The following is a 22,445-nucleotide window of genomic DNA, read 5'->3' as shown; positions in this document are numbered from 1 at the left end:
AAATGGACCAGTCTTCGCTGACTGAGGTAGAAGTTAATAAGAAGAAAGTATTAGAACTTTCCCGAGAAATGCATTTTTGGAGGTATGTAACCTAACCTGTATTGGGCTGGTTTTCCCTTCGCGGGTTGGAAGTTCAGACAGGCAGTCGCTTCTGTAAAAAACCGGACCTGTCAAATCTACAGGTTAGGTAAGCGGACCCTGTATGAAACGGGATAATGCTAGGGGATGTATTAGAAAATGTGTCATCACCTGATAACTGCCTATTAGTCTATTCGACAGTGAGCTGTAAACCGGCCACATTGGAGCAATTCCACAAATAGTAATATTGCTAAGTATTTGATACTTCTTAGCATGGCGCAAATTGCGAATTGCAATATATTTTTTTTTAGATAAATTGCTTTAATGTGGCCTCAAAACAGCCCTGATATAAACCCTACTATATAAAAATGGTTATTTTTTCCCCATTACATAACATAACAGGTTTACCTACTTACTTACTTTTAAAATAAACAGCTTAATAATAAGTCTATCATTTTTTCACCCAAAGACGTCGGTGTCAAAAATTAAAAGGTTATTACAAATGCGATCACAGCACTATTTCTCGGGCCCCTCCCTACGAAACGGCCGTTCATCCGCGCATTGATTTCAATTTGAATTTTAATTGCGGAATATTATACAAAATTACATTGCTTAATATTCACCCCTGGCGTTGATTTTTGCATATTTTTAACCCTACGGGAGAATGATAAAAACCGCATACTCGTACATTAACCTCTCCTCTCGCCGATTGCGTATTTTCATTAGCCAAGTTTAAAAGATAGATAGGTATATCTTTTATGACTCGAATTCCGAACTATATATCTTAAAATAATAAGGAGTATTATTTTGGGCCAACAACCTCCGTGGTCTAGTGGTTAGAGCTCACTTTAAACCATATATATAAGCCCATATACATCCCACTGCTGGGCACAGGCCTCCCCTCAATCAACAGCAGAAGGAAAGGAGCATACTCCACCACGCTGCTCTACTGTCGGTTGACGGTGGCTTTTAGTAGCCCGGGACCAACGGCTTAACGTGCCTTCCGAAGCGCGGAATTATCTTACTTTTTCGGACAGCAAGTTGATTCAGAGCAATGTCCTAGTCAAACAAAAGATTTTAGACAGTGTCCCCATCGGGAATCGAACCCGGACCCAAAGAATCAAAAACGGAATATAATTAATATTTTTGCAATTGCTTCAATGTGGACTTTTTAGACCCTTGCACAATAAGTCCAAAAATATGTTTACCGATAAAAGTACGGTTTATCATAATCAATATCATAGCTCACCATAACCTAACTATCTTAAAAAAATAAACCCAGTTATGAAAAAAAAATAAAAATATTTTAAAAAGTACCTTTTAAAAATCGAACACTCGTTCCGTTTCAAAATTATAAATAAATCTAACAAATCATCGGCTGCGAGTAAATTAATTTGCATTTTAATGAGGTCAGGAATAAAATCGAATCAAGTCACTCTATTCGTTTAGTTATAAATGTCATTCCCCTGTCGTAGTTTGACTCTGCTTAGGGTGGGACAAAACGGATGCCTCGAAAATCTAATGCATATTTTGACTGTGAATTTTTTAACTTTTATTTTAGGCTGTGATTTTTTAAGGATTTTTTTTTACTTGTTAAAAGTAGCATGGAAAATGCTACAACGACAAGAGCGTGGCTCTGAAATTAGTGATGATGATGATGATGAGAACCATAATAAAGACTATAGAGAACCAGAGAGGAAATATGATTAGGAGAACATTTATGAAACAAATAAAAGAAAAGGTGCAGGTCATGTCGTATCAGGAGGTGAAGGATTTGGCGGGAAGAAGAGAGGAATAGCGATTACCGACATGAGCGCAGCTCTTAAATAAAGAGAGAGAGAGAGAGAGAGAGATGATGATGATGATCAAAACCGTAAAATTATTTAATGGTAATAAGATATCTTTCTTTCTTGTTTTTTCTGTTATCTTTTTTTCCCTCTTTTTTATTTATCTATGTTGTTGTGCAATAAAGTATTATTGATTGATTGATTGATCTTTAAAAAAATCTTTTTAATTGTAGGTAAGAATAGAGTATTTAGAATTGTATGTTTGTATAAGTGAATGATATATACACCCACCGCCTCTTTGAGGAATACAGACTTAATGATCAGTTTTCTAAAATTATGTCAATAAATACAGAAAATTAAAAAAACATTTAAATCAATTTGATGTGCAACGAATGAGAAATAATTTATTAACCGTTAAAACGTTATCCATCTTTTGAAGTAAGTAAAACCTTAAAAATGTATTGTTTATGTCAGTATAAAACTGAAAATAAAACTCACTAATTAAAGTCCAACCAACCAACGATATTTACGACCCACTAAAATAGATGTACTTAACCGATTATGAAAAGAATCAGAAGAAAAAGATATTAATGAAGTCGAAATGAGATTCGGAAATAGTAAAGATTAAAAATCAATGAAAATCGCGTCCAAGACGAAATAATTTACTGCACGCAAAATATATTACGATATATTTAATTTGTTTTTGTTTTTCTTCAATCAGTCGTATACCTCATCAGAATCTAAGATACCCATCATCCATACTTACATACTTTTTGACGCCTGTTATGGTTTACTAATATTTGTGTCGATTAGTGTAGGTATTTAATTTGACTATGTTATATATTTTATTAACATTGTAACTATTATATTATTAAATAAAATGCACTGAACATATTTTTATACTAATTCGCGATACAACTTTACTCACGATCAGACTTATAACTCTTAATACGACACATATAACTGAAGTACAACATTATAACTTCCCTAAAGCTGTTACTAGTGCGGTAACAAGTCCCTAATATGGAAATACCAGGTATCAGCGTAACAGGTATTTAGAAAGGGACAGGTGGTAATAAGTTACAATTATGGGTCTTTAACTTGGTTTAAGCTTATAAAGAGTGGTCCATTTTAAGGCTTTGATGATTCGATTTGAATAAACTGTGTTTGAATAAATCATGGGATTGTTAAACTGGGTTATTTTATTGTGTAAAGTCATGTCATGAGTGTCATTTTTATTGTATGATGACTTTGATTTTTACAGCATTTACAATATAATACATTGGGTTATGAAAGGGTTTCTTTTTGAACAAATATAGATAGACTTTGACCTAAAGTCGCTTCATTACATTAAAGCAAGTACATTTTTGTCTATTAGAAAACTTAATAAATAAGTAAATTACTACATTACCATCAGGCAAAATTGTGGATTTTGATTTTTAAAAGATATAATTCGAAAAATATAACCACCTCCGGTCCGCGGAGGTCCGTGTTGTTCTATGATAACTATTGACTCAGAAAATTAATCTTTTTGAGTCAATACTGCGTCGTTTTAAAATGAACAAATTAAAGAATTTAAAATTAAATAGAATTTAATTAATAGAAATAAAAAAAAGAATAAAAGAATTAGAATTTAAAAAAAATATTTGAATTTTGAATTTTTATTTTAGGATTTTTTTTAGAATTTTAATTATTAATTTGAGTATGAGTATGAGTAAATGCACGATGAAACAAAAAAATAACAATAAACAACAATACAATGCTTCTTGACAATGCTTCTATTTTCCTAATGTCACTCAGAAAATAAAAAACTGAAAAAGACGGTTTTGAAAAATAACATTTTAAACTTAGAATTTTTCGTAGTGTTTCTAATTTGCTAGTCTCCATATTCATAAAAGATATATCGTGTATTAAAATTGGAATTTCTAACCAAGTGCTTTTATTGTTTGGCATTAGTTTTTATTTGGAAATACGATTGTTGCTGAGGGACATTAGGAAAATAGGAGCACGGTAAAAATTATATGTCTAAATTCTAGGTTCAAACTGTTGTCATCGTCGGAAGATATCTGATTCATGTAAGACAGAACAGTGATCACCCAATCGTACAGTTACCGCCCGAAATATTCTCAGAGCATCAACTCCCTTAATGGTCTATAAAGCCACCCCATAACTTGGTATCAGGGTACAATTCAAGTGTTATTCCCTCTTAATTGGTCGTTCCGGCCGGAATCGTCAATTTCAGATATTAAACTAATTTTCAATGCAGTGTAATCGCACAGACGTGAGCAAGGCAGCGGAAGGGTTGTCATCGTAAAAATATTTACCTAATGCGTGCTCGGGGACGTAATCCCTTTAAATTTGATGTTTTGAAAGTGTTCTGGTGATAAAGTTATGCGCCAGGATTAAAGTGGAATTAAAATAATTATGTGTCTTGTCTAACGTACATAAAAGCGTAAGCTTTTTAACGAATGTTTGAGATACTGATTATTGTAAATGTACATATCTTTTATTTAGAAAGAAAAGAAAGAAAGAAAATATTTATTTTTTATTTTTTTTATTTATTTTTATTTTTTAACATAAAATTTCTTATTTTTATTCTTGGTTTTCTGTTTTCATTGTGTATAATTTTAAGTTGTAGTGCCCTTACAGGGTTCCTGTTTGTACTTTCCTCTACTTTTAAGACCTCTGTAAAAACGTCAGGAATGCAATAAATATCTTATCTTAAATCCGGCCAAGTAGTTAATGCTATCTGCGGCAAATCTACAATAAGTCACGTCAAAAAAAGAAAAAAAAATATCTTAAAGGGTTACTATTTGACCGGGTCAAAAATAAATTATAAAATAATATAGAAATACTACGCCTCTATCCGTGTCTGTGGTGGCCTAAATAATAAATGTTTCTTTCTTTATTTCTTTCTTTCTCTATTTACCCTACGGAGGGTACAGAGGAAGAAAATAGAAGCCTGTTTGAGATGATCAAAAACCTATTTAAATTTTTCTTTTTTAAAATTCGTAAGTATTTTTGAATTTTAATTACGAATTAAGTAACAAATATCTCAACTCACTACTACCTTATTTTTCATATTTCTATATTATTTTGTGATTTTTTTCTCATGTAATGTAATTCTTTATGAGGAAAATAAAGTTCTTAAACCCGAAATATTGATGACGTCATACGGGCAGTATTTCCATACAAATTCAGTGGGAAATTTCGTTTTGACGTTTCGTGAAAAGTATCTCATTTGACTTAGTTGTTGGGGGCAATTATAGTCAAATTACAATAGACTACCTGTAGTCTATGATGAATTTATATACTTCAAAATGTCAAACACATAACGTGTTATTACAGCGATATTTACGATTCATGTGTAAGCTTAAAGTTATTGTTGTTATTAAAATTGAAATTTATGTTCAAACGGACAATGCTAACATCGATATTGTGTGAATTTATCGATACTGTGTGAATTTATCGATGTTTCATTAACTACCTCGTTTAAGTGATGCGTGTCGTGTTTGACAATAGGGTTTATTGTTGCTAGGTCATCAACGAGTTTTTTTTTAGTTAATTTAAAAAGCACGTGTTGGTTTTGAATCGGTCTTCTTCTTTTCTTCTATCATGTAGGTTGTGAAGTGGTTGACCAACCTTCTCCAACCCTGTCAGGGTTATTATTAAGCCTATCAAAGGCCCCTGACATGACTCATGTAAATATTGGTGAATGTGGAGGAAGCAAGAGAAGTGTGGTTATTGTAAGATTAGTTTTATTTATGTGATTAGCTGACTAGGAACTGATATTACATAAACTGCCTATATACGTCCCACTGCTGGGCACAGGCCTCCCCTCAATCAACCGGAGGGGGTATGGAGCATACTCCACCACGCTGCTCCACTGCGGGTTGGTAGTGGAACTGATATTAGGCAGCCAAAATTACTAAATTCTATAACAGTATTTAAAATAAAAGAACTTCTTGGGCCCTGTGCCGAGGTTTTTCTTGCAGCTTCTTTTCCCCGGCTATACAGGTTGTGAGAAGCTGCAGTAGTTTTAGGCGGATGAGACGTTTGTTATGTAAAAAATGACCATTGAGACTATGATACCTAACTGTATAAAGAAATTTGAATTTGTGTCGAAGCAAATGGAATTCACTATTTACTGCTTAACCCAGTGGGATATAGGCGTGAGTTTATGTATGTATGTAGGAAAGTGAGAATACTATGGAAGGATAATTAATGGGAATTTAATTGTTTATGGTATGAAAGGAGGATGGTTAATGAATGGGACGTAAAATTTAAAAAGTAAGAAAGGCGAGTCGATGGTGCAATGTTGGTCGGGTTAGAGGATTTTGTTATAATATAAGGAGTAAAGATATTTAAAATATTCCGTGTTATTTCTATATCTCACATGTACGCTTTGAAGTTATTACGTAACCATAGAATGTCCACGGGAGTTCTTTCGTGGCGTAGATAATAATATATCTACAAGTATACATACTTCTCCTATTTCATCGTGTGGGTTGTGAGGTTGATTACCAACCTCAGCAGTCTACCTATCTATAATTATATACTAACCTTGCGTATACTTGTCATTTTGAAGTATATAAATTAACTATATAAACAAGTCGTCAGCTTTAAACGATGTTGTAATTAAGCCAACGCGGCGTTTTTGATAGACGCGAATACGCAGGGGTTGTGTCGACTCTATGTAGATATCCATAAATATACTAATATAAACTTTTTATACTGTAAAATATATTAAAGAGTGATGCTAAGTTTGACTTATAAGCACGTTAAATCCACAGATAAAAAAATGTGAAATTTTTTGACAAAACAAAGTTAAGTTATGGTCATAAAAAAAAACTTTATTTCGGACCTTGGTACATCCATAATGGTTAGAAAGGGACTTTTACTATGTTAGTAAGCACATATTAAATTAACATGACAAAAACCTAGTGTGGGTTATATTTTACTATAATAGCTTTCTCAGACTTAATTTTTTTTCTATATTTGTGGCAGCTTTAACTAGTAGTTTCACTAGTAATACATTTTTAAATCTCGAGCTCCTCAGTGCTTCGGAAGGCATGTTAAGCCGTTGGTCCCGGCTGCATTGGCAGTCGTTAATAACCATCAATCCGCACTGGGCCCGCGTGATGGTTTAAGGCCCGATCTCCCTATCCATCCATAGGGAAGGCCCGTGCCCCAGCAGTGGGGACGTTAATGGGCTGATGATGATGATGACATTTTTTAAAATAATTATTGTATCTAAAAATATACTATCCCTACAACGCGCGCTACCCAAAATTCGCTAATAACCGGCCATTAAAACCAAACATAATACCACTTCTCACATTAACCGCTGTTACGTCACTGTATCCCATCAGCCATACTGCTCCACCAATCAAAAACCATCTCTAACCATTGGCGAGTAACGTTAAAAGTTCGAAAAATTGTACCAAGTTTTCGGGTGCCAATTTTAATTAGCCCCCCTCACCCCTGAGGGGAATTCCCCCTGTAGATAAGGGTGTTTGCAAATACAGGGGACTGCAAAGAAGCCAATCCATCAAATCGGAACGCATTACCACACCACGCTGTAGAGCGAAGGGCTGGCGTAGTTATCGATGAATTTATAATGTAGAATAGAATAGAATATAAATAATTTATTATAAAAGGACGCCACACACAAAAAAAAGACAACAACATCATATCAAATTTCCACTAAAACAATTACAAAAAAGGAATCACCTGATTGTCCGAAAAAGTAAGATGATTCCGTGCTTCGGAGGGCACGTTAAGCCGTTAGTCCCGGCTATTAGCCGTAAAAACACCTCCACCAACCCGCATTGGAGCAGCGTGGTGGAGTATGCTCCATACCCCCTCCGGTTGATTGAGGGGAGGTCTGTGCCCGGCAGTGGGACGTATATAGGCTGTTTATGTACTAGAATGTATACCTTAATATACATCATTGTTCCCTGATGCGTATAATTTGGATTCAAGGAAAGAGTGAATAGGCTCTATTTGAGTTTGCGTGCTCCATCTTAGACCGTGCTCCTAAGACTAGTTTGGATAGTGGTCAAACGCACTCAAATCATTTATTAAAAAAAAACCTTTAAAAATAATAAATACAAATAAAATAAAAAAGTGTAATAACAATAGTAATTGAATGTGTGTATAGTGTGGCTACCTAATCAGTTCATCTTACGATGGATGTACCTTTGACCAGCCCAATTGGGAATGTAATCCCTAAAAGGCCTCCCTACTTTGTCAAAATTATTAAAAACATATTATACCATAATATTAACATAACATAAACTGCCTATATACGTCCCACTGCTGGGCACAGGCCTCCCCTCAATCAACCGGAGGGGGTATGGAGCATACTCCACCACGCTGCTCCACTGCGGGTTGGTGGAGGTGTTTTTACGGCTAATAGCCGGGACCAACGGCTTAACGTGCCCTCCGAAGCACGGAATCATCTTACTTTTTCGGACAATCAGGTGATTCAAGCCTGAAAAGTCCTTACCAAACAAAGGACAGTCTCACAAAGTGATTTCGACAATGTCCCCATCAGGAATCGAACCCGGACCTCCAGATCGTGAGCCTAACGCTCTAACCACTAGACCACGGAGGCTGTCAAAACGGTGGCTGTGTTGATAATATTAAAACATGCAAAAATATCCACTTGTTTTCTTAGTATTAATTCGAGTCTATAAAAAACTATCTAGTCGGTTTTTTTTAAATGACAAAAGTTTAAAATCATCGACAAATCCCATCGACGCGGCACATCACTACTAGGCGCGTGCTTTCAGTTGATTGGCGTAACTCGATAGGCCTGCACTCATTTGCGCCCTGCACTTATGGCGAGCGATAAATCTCGTGCGTGGGAGTCGTGGGAGACTAGCAGATCATCTGCCGAAGGATTCTGGCTCTGTTATTAGGGAAATTGCGCACATTGACATTGGCTTGACAAGAAATCGTATTGGAGTAAAGTTGTTTCATGTTTGTATAAACCTCTGCCCATCATTTCGGGGATACAAGCATATGCTAAGTTTTTAAAGTACTTTGTCTATGGAGTATTTTATCTATATGTGACATATTTTTAAGTTTACAGAGGCGATAGCCGTCGCGAGGCCTTGATTATCTGATTTTCACCAAACAAATCTTCATAAATCTATTTTTAGATCGGCTACTGATGTAAATAGTAGATTGGGTTGAGGATTTCCCCAATTTATATAGTGCTGTTGGCATGGATTGTATAGTATCTGGTGCCCTAACTAGCAAGCTAAAAAACAAGCGAAAACCTCACTAAAAACCCTCACAACACCAAACCACAACAATGTATGCCACACGAACAACAATAGTGTAGAACCAGTCTCCCCTAAAGCGTGCCCAGGCGCAGGGGTCGGAGGGTATCACGTTACTCAATCCGCTTACGACGCCAAAAGCTAGCTTGTCGCTAATGACTGACGCCTTATTGGCATAATTTGACATCTACACGGTTTCTGTCGCCCTGGTAGTTTGGAGATGGGAAATTGACATTTTGGATAGATTTTTTTGTATTATTTCTGGCCAAGTTTATGCCATTTACGGCAAATGTATTATAAGTAATTAAAAAGAGGCTTATTAAAAGTAACGTCTATGTGTTTGCTTGTTTTAGCCATTATGCCATTTTTCATGAGCCTTATTGCAGAGTGGTTATCAACCATTAATTGAATCTTAGGAGTGACAGACGTGATTTCGAAAATCAACTGTTTTATAAATATTAGCTCTCTGAAACATTCTGCAGCTGCTATGTACTCCGCTTTCGTGTCTATAGATTGGCATCCTAGCAAAGAATTTGATTTTTTCACCGTTTCCGGAGTCACTGACGTCGACTTAAGGTCCTGTCGAACGTAACGAACTTACAACCTTTTTTTATATGACTTATTGTACGTTTGCCTCAGATAACATCTACTTGGGCCGGGTTGATGACCTGTTACTGTATTCATATTTAACTTAACACCACATAAATACAAAAAACATTAAAAAACAGACATTCTAAATATTCATTTTGACAAGTTTATCATGCATAGGTTAAGGGGAATAAATTATTTTCTGCTTTACTATCTAGAACCTGGAAAGAAAAATTACTTGAGACATGTTATTCTGCCTATCCCTATATTCCCTGCAAGGATATCGGGCCCGAGCTTACTTTACTTTACATTATATTATGAAGGTAAAATCAGATTAATATATCCTTGAAAACATTATCAATATTAACATGCATTTTCACACCCAAAACAATGTAGAAACGCAAATAGGTACCTATAGCAATTTCATTAAGTTAATTTAAACTATCTCTTGACTTTCACACGCAACGATGTTTGCGCTGCGCCCATTTGGGGGTGCGCAGAGGGGAATGGACCCCTAAGATGAATTAGGGGATTACAATGGCTGCATCATGCAACTGCACTCTGATTTTGCACGGTGTGTCTACAGGGTGTGATACTTTTAATGGGTTAAAAACATTGGCTATTTCTTTGAAAATTGTATAAAGCTGAGAGACTATTTGTCACTTTTTTCAGAGATATTTACGTGGTTTTTATCTGAATACTATGGTTGAACAGCGTCTTCTTTCCAGCGACATTTTTTTGATTTTTTTTTCCAATTTAAAAAACTTAATAAGTATTGTTTTCCAGCGCAGAAAAGATGATAAGCTTTGAATTGCAAAAACAATAAGAAATATTTTCTATACGAACTTAATAAAACAAAATAGCAATATTTTTTCACACCACAGACAAAATAGTTACCATAAAACACGTCGATAGAGTCTTAAAACAATTTCACAGATCATAATCGTATTTATTGTTTTTAAACTCTGTACCTACACCCTGTGTCACGGGGCGCGGGTAATGGCGTAAGAGTAATTTTATTACTTTGCCCCTATTACCATCACAATGCGAATAGTAGCGAGTACCAAACGTTCCGTCAATGTCACTGTTATCGATATCTAGCGATGCGCAGCACTAGTTCTTACAAATCTAGTATTTACATAGAGTTGTCAGTTTTTGTGCGGGAAAAGTGATAATTAAGTGTTCACTTGTTAAAAATTAAGTGTAATAGAAATGCGTTCGTTATGTGTTGTGTATTCTTACTGTGGTATTATCTACTCTGGTAAAGATTGCCGCGAAATTACTTATTGTAGGTTGTAAAAAAAGTTATCCTGAAAATTCCCACCGCTCTTATCTGTTTTCCGAAACAATTTCAACAAAAAACAAAGGAAGGACTCGCAAATAAACAATTGAAACGTGCAGCAAATTCGGTATTTTATTATTAACGGGGTACAGCACAAGGAGCACAGAAATAAGATGGAGCTCACACCCGTACTACTGATTCGATTTGTTCCTGTTGCGATGAATATTTGATACGGCTCAGTGCACACTAATTTGTTTATCGTGTTCCACGCTCCTGCTCGCCTGGTACCTCCGAGCACGCTCCACGCGAATTTCAACGTTAATTCTGTACCGTCGGTGAAAAGTAATACAAGTCCAAAATTCAAGTTTTGAGAAAATCGAGTTTAAAGTTTAAAATATTCTAGCTCGCGACTTATAAGGAATAATGGAACAGAAGTTAGATGTGTCGATAGGTGATGATGGAAGGTTTCTTTTCTAATATTTAGTTATATTTAGAACCTGAACAGAAATGGTAGAGGATCAAAATAAATTACATGTATCAGTTGACACCAACTTTTATATTGTGTAAATTGATACAAGTCTACTTATACCTTTTTACACATATAACTATAAAAAAGTCTACGTTGATATATCATATTTCAATTATTAATTTTACAGTCTAATTCTACAAAAAACAAAATGTCTTGGAAGAAAGTTTATTTCATAATGTTGTAGAAAGGCAAAATTCTATTTATTTTCTTTAAAAAGTAAAGAAACGTAACTTATATCAATTGACACAAACGATAAACTATAACGAATTTGTGTCGAGTGGTTTAACATGACTTATTTTGTCGGTTTTATTGTGTAAAATGATACATGTTTTTACGAATTTCTAATAATAAATACATATAAAGATGGTACACGTATATATAGTGTAAGGTGGCGATAATAAGATATTTTTGTTATGATTTTACTCTCAAAACTCATAAATAACCGGTCAAAACCACCACTGCTGCCCACTACAAACACATTTTGTCCACTACACTACGCCCCTAATCAAAACCACTTTTGGTTCATTTTTGCAGTCAAAATCTTACAAATTCAATTATGATAATATTTCCACCCCTAACAAATGAAGGTAAGAGGAATCATATTAAGACTGGTCATTAGGAATGTTTCGGGCTAGCCTGGCAGTATGGCCTGGAGATAAAGGTGATGTACCTACATACTTTTAAACTAAAATCACACAAACCGGTAAGTGTTACTTCTTTCTTGCTGAAACTATTTAAAAGATCACAACTTATTCCACAATCAAAATCCCCTAAAGTAAAGTAAAATTCGATATTTCGAATTATCAAAATTCCCGGTCTAATGGTAGCCCGCAACATTGACAGAACGATAAACGGAGTCGAATCAATGTTGACGATGAGAATAGGTAGGAAAATGAAGATCATTGGTTCACCTCTAACCTATAGGTTACACAGGGCTATCCTTAGACCATGACCATGACCACCATGGACCATGGTCTGTTATGGTTAAGCTAAATGAGCTCGTTTCCGCAAAACTGTACACGTAAGCACAAGTGGGGGACTTTCCGCGTATCCTCGCGTATGGACCACTATTGTGAAGTGGGCAAACTTCCCACTATATCATCATCATCCTCCTGCCCTTATCTCACTCTAGGTGGGGTCGGCACAACATGTATGGGCAAATGTCCCATCTTCTTCTTCTTCTATCGTGTGGATTGTGAGGTGAATTACCAACCCCATCAACCCTGGTGTCAGGGTTATAACTGAGCCGCCATAGGTCCCTGACTTGACTCAATGAATACTCGAATGTCCCATATGTAATGTTATTTTAATGGGCTCAGTTTTCCGCATAAACACAAGTGGTCCATTATGCGTGCTTTTATTGACTATGTAAGCCACTTAACTCCTTTCAGAAGCTCAAATACCTCCTGGGATTTTTACAAACTTTGTGACCTGGTTTAATTAAGGGGTTGTGCCCGTGGTGTTGCCTATTATTTATTCTAATCTAATCTATCCTACAAGATCCCACTGCTGGGCAAAGGCCTCCCCTTCCTCTTTCCATTTTTCACAGTCCTGTGCGTAATTCTCTCTTATGTAATCAAAATACAGAAAACAAATATTACTGGTGGTGCTCAAGAGTTCAGAGCAGTTATTCCCTTTATAAAAATGAGGAAGCTCGACAAATTTACACCATTCAACGTGTTTGAGAAACTGGTAATCTTCTCTTGAGAAGATGTGGCAGATCCCGATGCTGCCGATGCCGAGCTGTCATCTACGGCTGTGTAGGTTCAAAAATACCACTACCGGCGCTTGCATAAAAGATCTAACCAGCGTGTATTGAATGGCTTGCATATTAATTGGAGCTCGATAATATTTGGAGCCATTATTTCACGTCTACAATCTCTTTAGCAATGAAGGCAGCGTTCAATCTGCCACCGCTTAACCTGCATGTAATCAAGAAAAATATGTAAAACAGCTATGCTTCGAGCTAAGGGAAGGAGACTAACGACAGTTATGACAAATCTCAAATACCTCTTGACTAACCCTGCCATGGTGATAACGACGCCATGATCAGGACCCACAACTTATTGAGGTACTGTAATTAAGTACTACAAGGTGGTTATAGCAGAAAGAGAAACCTCTTGACTAACCCTGCCATGGTGATAACGACGCCATGATCAGGACCCACAACTTATTGAGGTACTGTAATTAAGTACTACAAGGTGGTTATAGCAGAAAGAGAAAAAACACGGTTTGGTCTGAAGTACTAACTTAACCTATACCGATTCGCAATGCGGATCAGATATGGTTTGCTGTGGCTCTAGACAAAATGTCTTCCCATAGACAGGTTTATGCGGAGGTCACCCTAGGATACACACTGGTGGCGCATGGAATCGAACTTGTATGTATCATTATACACGACACGTTATTGATATCTAAGATCGTATTTTCTGAAATATTTTGATATATATTAATTTATATTACTTTTCACGAAAAAATAAATTTGGTGTTTGATGTTACAACTAAAATTATATCATTAAACACGGACTGTGAGAATTCAAGGATTGCGTGTATTTTAATATATGTTGAGTTGCATTTACTTACATCAAAATATTTAGTGAAAATCTTCATTTCACTTTAATGCAAGTTAAGATGAATTATGTTACACGTGTTATAACAGCATGAATCCTTCACAAACAGTACTTATATCACTAAACACAAAAATTATCTCCGTATTTATAATAGCTACAGTTACGAGAATTAGACAGAAAGAAAGAGAATTTTTTGAACATGAAGTGTGTGCTAATAACTCAAAAGTGATACAACTCGAGTTGTATTACTTTTCACCGACGGTACAGAATTATTCACAAAAACAAACATTTTTTTGTCCTAAAACCTTTTATTTTAACCAGTGCTTTTAAATATAAATTCTCGTTGTCAAAATTGGCTATCGTTCCGTACAATCTGTGCGTAACCTGTCTTTAACGTTAATGTAGTTATAACGCAAGACGCGGTAAGAATTAATTAAGCGTACATATATCCGAGATAGGAATCGGCGGCGTGGCAGGTGATTAAATAAATACAAGTTGGCGTTTCTAATTAATATGCCAGACGCGCGACTGATAAGCGCTAGGCGACGCGACATCTCGCGATTTCTGCCCGCCTGGTACTTTGCGATTAACACATTATTACGATTATGTTAAATTTGTCTCGCTGTCGGGTGAGATTAGGATTTAGCCAGAGCCAGGACTTAGGAATGTGTTTAGGAAAGCAAAATAGTTTCAACTGCTTCATTAGAGCATCTACTGGACGTTCATACTAATTTTTGACATGCGGAAGTGACTGTAGCCAGGGGGGTTGAAAAGGCCACAACGAAGCAATTCATCTAAGAAAGCAATATTGCAATTTGACATTTGCGCATATAAAAGTCAGTGCGCAGTGCAAACAAATGTCAAATAGCCATATTGCTTTCTTAGATGAATTGCTGCGATGTGTCCATTTTAACCCCCCCAGTTCTAAGCAATGATGCGGCTCACTCATACATACTACACGATCATGAAGTTATATAAGTAACTACTTATATACATTTTTAATTAAAAATACCATCACGATCCGGAAGTCCCAGGTTCGTGTCCCGGTGGGGACAAATCACTTTGTGATCCCTAGTTTGGTTACGAAATTGCAGGCTGATCACCTGATTGTCCAGAAGTAAAATGATCCGTGGTTCGGTAAGCACGTTAAGCCGTTGGTCCCGGTTACTATTTATTGTATCGTCAGAGGCCTTTGACGGCTCGATAATAACCCTGACACCAGGGTTGATGAGGTTGGTCATCCACCTTACAACCCACACGATAGAAGAAGATTAAAAATAGGTTCCGTTTGACCACAGTCTCACCTGATATTGTGGTATTTTTTTTTTTTCAGAATTGAGAATTCCCTCTTATCTTTATTTTTGCAATATAACTTGTCCAATTAAATAGTACTTCCTGTAATTCACGGTATATAAAATATTTTCTTTTAAAAAGATTTCATGGGTCTTCCAACAACATCAATTTCCTCTAAAACTTTACATAAGTAATACCATTGCAACTCGAACTCACTTTTAACTCGTAGTGAGTTTATGGTTATTTTTAATTCACCTCTAACATTTTGGAGGATTAATGTGCCAAAGACCAACATAACCTGAACGACCTTTAAAATTTTGACGAAACTTTTTAAAAAAAGGAATCGTCAAAATATTAAAACTATATTGAATCGCAACTGGCTTTAGGACATCAACGCAAAATATCAACTTGTGTAAGCGAGAATATCATCTCTTGTTAACCGACTTCAAAAAAGGAGGAGGTCCTCAAATCGTCGGGACCTTTTTTTATCTATGTTGTTGCTGATAAAGCCTTCTGAAATGCTTTATTGTTTATATAACAAATACGAGACTGGCGAGGAGTGAGTGATATAGATAGATATGAATGTGTTCCTCTAGTTATTAAATAACTTGTAATACTTATATACCCTGATTGGTTTTTAAAAGATGTGTTGCTGTTGCAGTTTCGCGTCATTTCTTCTCCTCAGCCATAACACCTTGCGAAATGACGTAAATTCAAAAATGTTACATTGACCTTCAACAAGTTTATCCATGATAATTACGTTGAATAAATGATTCTGATTTCTGAGATATACTATACACCTCTGCCTTTCTCTTTGGATGCTGGCGTGATGCTGTTAGGTGACTGAGACATATTTTTGTCAACAGGCGATGCCAGCAACGCGAGTATCGGCTCGGGTGAAGGCACGGGGGAGGAAGATGACGACACGAACGGCAAAAAGAACCAAAAGAAGCGAGGCATCTTCCCGAAGGTTGCAACCAACATTCTGCGGGCGTGGTTATTTCAACACTTAACGGTGAGTTACGGCCTTTTTCTTTTGAAGTGATTATCATTTATTTATTTTATTATTTTTATTTATTATTTTATTATTTATTTTTTATTTTATTATTTTTTAAAGAACTTCTATTAGGGCCCTGTGCCGAGGTTTTTCTTGCAGCTTCTTTTCCCGGCTATACAGGTTGTGAGAAGCTGCAGTAGTTTTAGGCGGATGAGACGTTCGTTATGTAAAAATTTGACGATTCAAAGTGTAACTATGTTACCTATAGAATAAATATATTTTTGAATTTGAATATCTATCTACTCAGCCTGTGTCCACCCACTGCTGGGTATAGGCCTCCTCTTTCACGATCCTTTCCGGTCCTGTGCAAGTCTCATCCATTGCTTTCTGGCGTACCTAACAATGTCATCCGACCACCTGGCTGGTGGTCTGCCTCAATATCGCATACCATCCCTTGGCCACCATTCAGTAACAGCCAGGGTTGTTGGGGTTGGTAATTCACCTCATAATCCACACGATACAAGAACAAGTAACAGCCTTAGTCCATCTGTTGTCTTCCCGTCTTGCCAAGTGTCCTGCCCATTGAACGAAAATTGAAAGTGACTATGTATCTGGACAAATGGAGATGGGGCTGAGGGCTCACCAAGGCACAAAATTTAAAACAACTGGGCTGAGGATCCTCAGGTGCGAACCTGGGCTCAAGGCGTCGTCTGATTAGGGTGATTTTATAGTGAGTTTCAATGGTAGTCGCTTATACGTATAGAGTCAGGGAAGGAAAACATTTTCGCGTGCTAACTTTTTTAAAATTTCTTTATTGTGCTGTCTTGAGTCTAAGAATGCAGCGTGGTGTTCTAAAAAACATTTTGAAATTTGACTTCAATGATTTGGATCGTAAATGATTTTAAAAAGAAAAGGTTTTTCCGACAATGAGCTTGTCTATAACCACCCATTTCTAAATAACAGATAACTGCTAGAATTTTGCGTAAAAACGTAAGCTATTAAAGATTTGTTAATAGCAGAGCCCATTCACAAACGCTGGTGTTGTGTAAAATTACAGCTATAAAACACGCAGGAATCGCTGAAAAACTCCACAATGCGTCGGCGACGCTCGCTCGCTCGCAATTGTAACACAGTTTTCAATTAAAATTTCCCGCGCGGCAATAAATTTTTCATTGCGTAGACAAAGCCGCCTCTCAAAAGGGTATTCGTTGCATTTCTAAAGACAGAAAACACAATTACACAACTCTCAATAGACAGCGAACAAAGGCTTCCGTTGTGATTGATCGAATTAGAAAAAAGTAGCATGCTAATGCTACCAGGGTATCAGAGACAGTGCACGAGTCGACTCAGTGTTGCGTAGTAATTTCTAGAATGGCTCCGGGCGGGGGGAGGGGGTGCAATTTCATTACCGGTCCGGATCCTCGCCCATAAATCACCAGGGCCGAAGAAGCTTCGCTCAGCGGAGTTCAGGTGACGCGCGCAAAGTCGCCTCTTGAGCCCGGTATTTCTGTTTCATTCGCCGAGACGAGCCGAATCCTACTTTCTTTATGGCTATGAATTCCGCGAATTTCCGACGTGGAATTGGAAGTGCGAGTTTTAATTACGAATTCGGAAAGCTTTTCACAAGTAGCCCGACGAAATTATGTCGCTCAAGAATGTATCAGGGTATTCACCGTTTTAGAAATTCGAAGAACATTTTGTCGGCAAGATTTCATATAGCGATTTATTTCCGGCCTGTATTTACAGTGTTCGAAGTTTAAAAAGTCGACAATCGAATTAGGGAGCTTTTAGCGCGTTCCGTTTAGCGCGTTTTTGCGCTTCGCTGTCCGCGCCCATTACCGCTTTCCAAATTACTTATAATTGCTTCGCTTAGCGCTAAGTGCTTTCATTACGGGCTCCCCGTAAAACAGTGCCGGTATACGAGACGTGTCAATGTTTTAACTCTACATTTTGTTCCGATCTATATTTCAATAAAGCAAGCAGTATTTTGGTCACGTTGGATTTTCAGTTCGGATCTGTTTGGGATTTCGCTATGCCAAAATGCGGTCAGATAGACAATGCATTAAATTGGCGCAAAAAGAGCGCTCGACCCACATATCGGGCATGAAACTGCATAGCTGTCAGCGTGACGTTTGTAATATTCATTCGATTACGCGCCGCGGGAAATGGAACGCCGCGCGGTGACAGCGCGCCACCTGCGAGCGCCGCCGTTTGAATTCGGAATCGGCTCTGATTGGCCAGTCACCGATCAAATCGACACTGGCTGGAAACAAATGAACACCGTGTTACACTTGACCACAAAGGTCGAGATTCGAATATGGAACGTTTGATTTGCGATTACAGTTCGGATACACGGCTGATTTAATCGAATCGAACGTTTGAATTAATTCGGAATTGAGTGGCCATGGATTCGACTAAAAAGGCGGGAGCTGATCTGGTGGTTTCACATCGCATGTATGTGCGAATTGAAATTCAGTGCAGTGCAGCAATATTGGCAACAGCCCGTGTCCGCGGCTATAAACGGTTTGAATTTTAAAACTGTTTGTAATCTGCGTAGATAAAGAATCGCGTTTAGAATTTGAATTGGACGCCGACAGTGGATGGATTTGTGAATGGTCTGATCGTTGAAGGAGATACATATGATATTTTTGGATTCAAAATAAAACAGTGCACGCTGTTTGTGGCCTTAAGCTTTCTGCCTCTATATCTAATTTTGTCCCCCGCGCGCAAGACAAAGAAATCATCAAACCTTTGTATAATCCGGCAATAATACATCAACTTTGCGCGGTTAAATCTCTTAATGCGTACCTGGGACGTGCTCCCTCGAGTCATACGGCCCTGGTACATTCCGCGAGGAGTAATATTGAATAACGTCGCGCGACAAATCCCACCTTGTGGCCCTAAGCCCTTCGCGGGGGCTAAAAATAATTATAAGTCTTGAGTAATCCCAGGGACTTATAAACATTGTTTTACGTCGTTTTTGTGATCGGCTAATATAAATTGTTGGTGGATTTAACTGTCTAGAAGACAACAGTGGTTGAGGATGTGTTTTGAGATTAAGCGTAGTTTAGTAGACTTCTAATTACGATAATTCAGTAACAAACAATCATAACCAGTGACTTGGCGATGAGTGGGTTTATATTAGACATCTGCCTACCACTTTAGGGATATAGGCGTGATGCTGTGTTATGTTGTTACGACAACTTTAGAAATTAGAATAAAATGCCGATAATATAAATTCGCTTTAAATAGTGTCACCTACATCCTGTATTGGTCCAGTCAAAAGAGCAAGGTCTAGGAAGATACCGCGATCAAGTCCATGTTTTTAAGAAAGGCCAGGTCAAGAGTACTCACCAGCGAGCATGCATGAAGACTTTAATGCGAGTGGAAGAAGCGAAAATGGTGTGTAAGGATCGTACTAAGCGAAATTCCGCGATCTCTATCTACCCCGATTGGAAATAGGCGTGATATGGCGTGAATAGGCGTGGCGTGGTATGTGTGAAATTAAAAAAATAGTCCCTATGTTACAGAATACGCAAGTACCAGGAGTACCAGGCGTTTAAAATAAAGCAATAACACCAGGGTATCATGGAGCGTAAGAGATATTTTCAAACGCGGAATTCCTAGGCGCGCGGTATTGAGTTACGTCCGGATCGGGTTCGCTTTGAGAGGCGCCGCGCCGGAATAGGAGTCCCCGCGAATCATCCAAGAATTTACAATTTATTCATGCGCTATTATAATATCTCCTCGTACGTTGTGCTTGCCTGGTACTTTATGATTATTACGCTCGGTTAATACAAGTGGAAATTCGCATGGAATCGCAAAAGGTGCGGTCACAAAATTCTAGTTGCGGTAAAATTAAACTGTTGTCTGAAATCTTTGTCAATTTGTGTCACTTCTTCAAATTCAAATAATACATTACTGCATCAGAATAAAATGTAAGGATGTTAAGAACAAATAACCTAAGTAGATTTTTCAATTTAGTTGCTATTACTTCAAACCTAAGTGCACAAAAATGACTCGACACTGTCTTGGGCGGAAGAGAGCCGTATTCAACGCTGGATTTATCATATGTACACCAGCGGAATGTACTTTAAAAACATATGGGTCTATTACTTACACCATGTATATGTATGTGTAATAAAAGGTAGTCAAAGAAATATCGTAACATTGCTTAAAAAAGGAAAATAATTAACACCAAAAACTCGGAACGAGTCAATTTTGCGGAGACTGCAGCCTTAACTAGCAACCCATTTTTAGGTTATCTACACACCAAAAATAACTCTGTCTGTAGGGTGTCCATGTCGATATCAATTTAGGATATAAGTAACAGGGCTACCAACATAATTTTACATTTACCAGATACCCCCAGTCTTCTTATTTTGCGGCATTATTCTCAAGAAACGTCACCCAGACCCGCATTTAGGGGGGTTGGGAATAAAAAACCTTTTTACCGTTTAATTCCCGCGTCCAGGGTTCCAATATTAATAAATTCTCATTCCCAGGATTGTGCACAATTTGCTAGGGCTCGTCCAAGCAAAACTTACGAGGTTCCGTACCCTAAATAAGGGTCCGACTTCGCGCCGGATTTTTAACGCGCCAAAATGGAGTCATATTTTGGCGGGAATCCCATTATTAGGTTACTAGACAAATAGGGATCCGATGATGAATCAAAGGAGGTAATAAGCTGGATATTCTACGTTCCATTCGTATGTAGTTAGGAAAGAAAGAAAAAAATATCTTCAGTTACTACCTACCGCCTGCGCTTTTCATCTTGTGTATCAGCTTCTTCTATTGGTAAAAGCGTAGGGCTTAAAAACTGGAGGTCCGGGTTCGATTCCCAACCAAAAAGCATTATCGACATCATTTTATAAGACTGTCCTTTGTTCGGCTAGAACGGCAACTCATCGCCCCCCACCAGCGCCTGAGTTAAGTTTACCTCACCCCCTCGAACACAGTTTAGACTTGAATCGTATGGAGTCAATGACATTACGCATACAAAAGTAAGTGCGCAATGGTGACAAGTGTCAAATATTCCTTTTTTTAAGACCCCCCCCCCCTCCCACCTTTCGCCCCCCCATTGTCTGGACTTGACACAAGCTGCGGGTTCAACTCCCGTCCGTGTCAGATTTTTTTTCGATGTAAGTATTTTTTTTTCTTTTTTAAACTTCTGTTTAATTTTAACTGATTTTATGTCTAGTTCCTACCATCTTATGTGCAGCAATCTAACCAGTCCTTACACCAAACACATGCCTTCCACAACATAAACTTGAAGACCGAAAAGCCATTTCAAATTTAAATTTGAGTCGCATTCGCTAAATCTATCTGTCCTTTTTCCATTCACTGGTAACCGTATGACGCCGTCTCACCTCCACACTCTATTTCCTATAGCTCCTTATTTCCTGTGTGACCGGTAGTGGAGAGAGCGTTAACCGACGCTGGCTAAAAAGTGGGTAGTTTTCGGAAATCTCAGAGGAACCGGAAATGATTTCTGTCGTCCTTTTGGAACGCGTCGGGGCAGTCATATAATCAATTCTGTAAGGAAATTATATGATGGAATCGCTTGCATATATTTCACCTTAAATGAAGTAAGGAATAGCAGCTGAGAGGCTTTGATGAAGCGATCCCACAATTTGAGAAGTTACAGTTAGATTCTCAAAATTCATTCTTAGATTTTTTCAAAGAATTTTTGAATGAAAGCTAATAATTTATGGCTGACTTTACAACCTGACGTATGTGCAATTTTTTGCTAAAATAATTTGTGACTTATTGACAATAGCAATCAGATCCGGCACAAATTTCAGATACGTCACACATAGACATAAAACAAATACAATGCTATCAAGAAACTTGAAAACCAAAAAGCACATTTTTAATTAAGCTTTTTTTTAGTAGTCTTACTCTCTCGTGTGGGTTGTAAGGTCAATGACCGACGACATCAACTCTGGTGGCAGTGACGTCGCTTATGTAGCTTCTTCTATCGTGTGGATTGTGAGGTGAATTACCAACCTCATCAACCCTGGTGTCAG

General features: G+C 37.4%; 1 protein-coding gene across 4 annotated transcripts in view; it reads left to right on the top strand.

Moving 5' to 3' along the window:
• Window positions 1–22,445, top strand: part of LOC126375286 (homeobox protein homothorax) — a 368,740-nt gene that overhangs the window by 221,309 nt on the left and 124,986 nt on the right. For all 4 annotated transcript variants that reach the window (XM_050022221.1, XM_050022219.1, XM_050022220.1 and 1 more), the window contains exon 10: window positions 16,286–16,434. In XM_050022221.1, the coding sequence (XP_049878178.1) occupies window positions 16,286–16,434 (149 nt within the window). The remainder of the gene's footprint in view (window positions 1–16,285; window positions 16,435–22,445) is intronic.

The sequence above is a fragment of the Pectinophora gossypiella genome, chromosome 18 (genome assembly GCF_024362695.1).
Source record: "Pectinophora gossypiella chromosome 18, ilPecGoss1.1, whole genome shotgun sequence".
NCBI lineage: Eukaryota > Metazoa > Arthropoda > Insecta > Lepidoptera > Gelechiidae > Pectinophora > Pectinophora gossypiella.
Note: the sequence above shows the minus strand (reverse complement) of the source record. Positions and strands in the feature narration are given on the sequence as shown.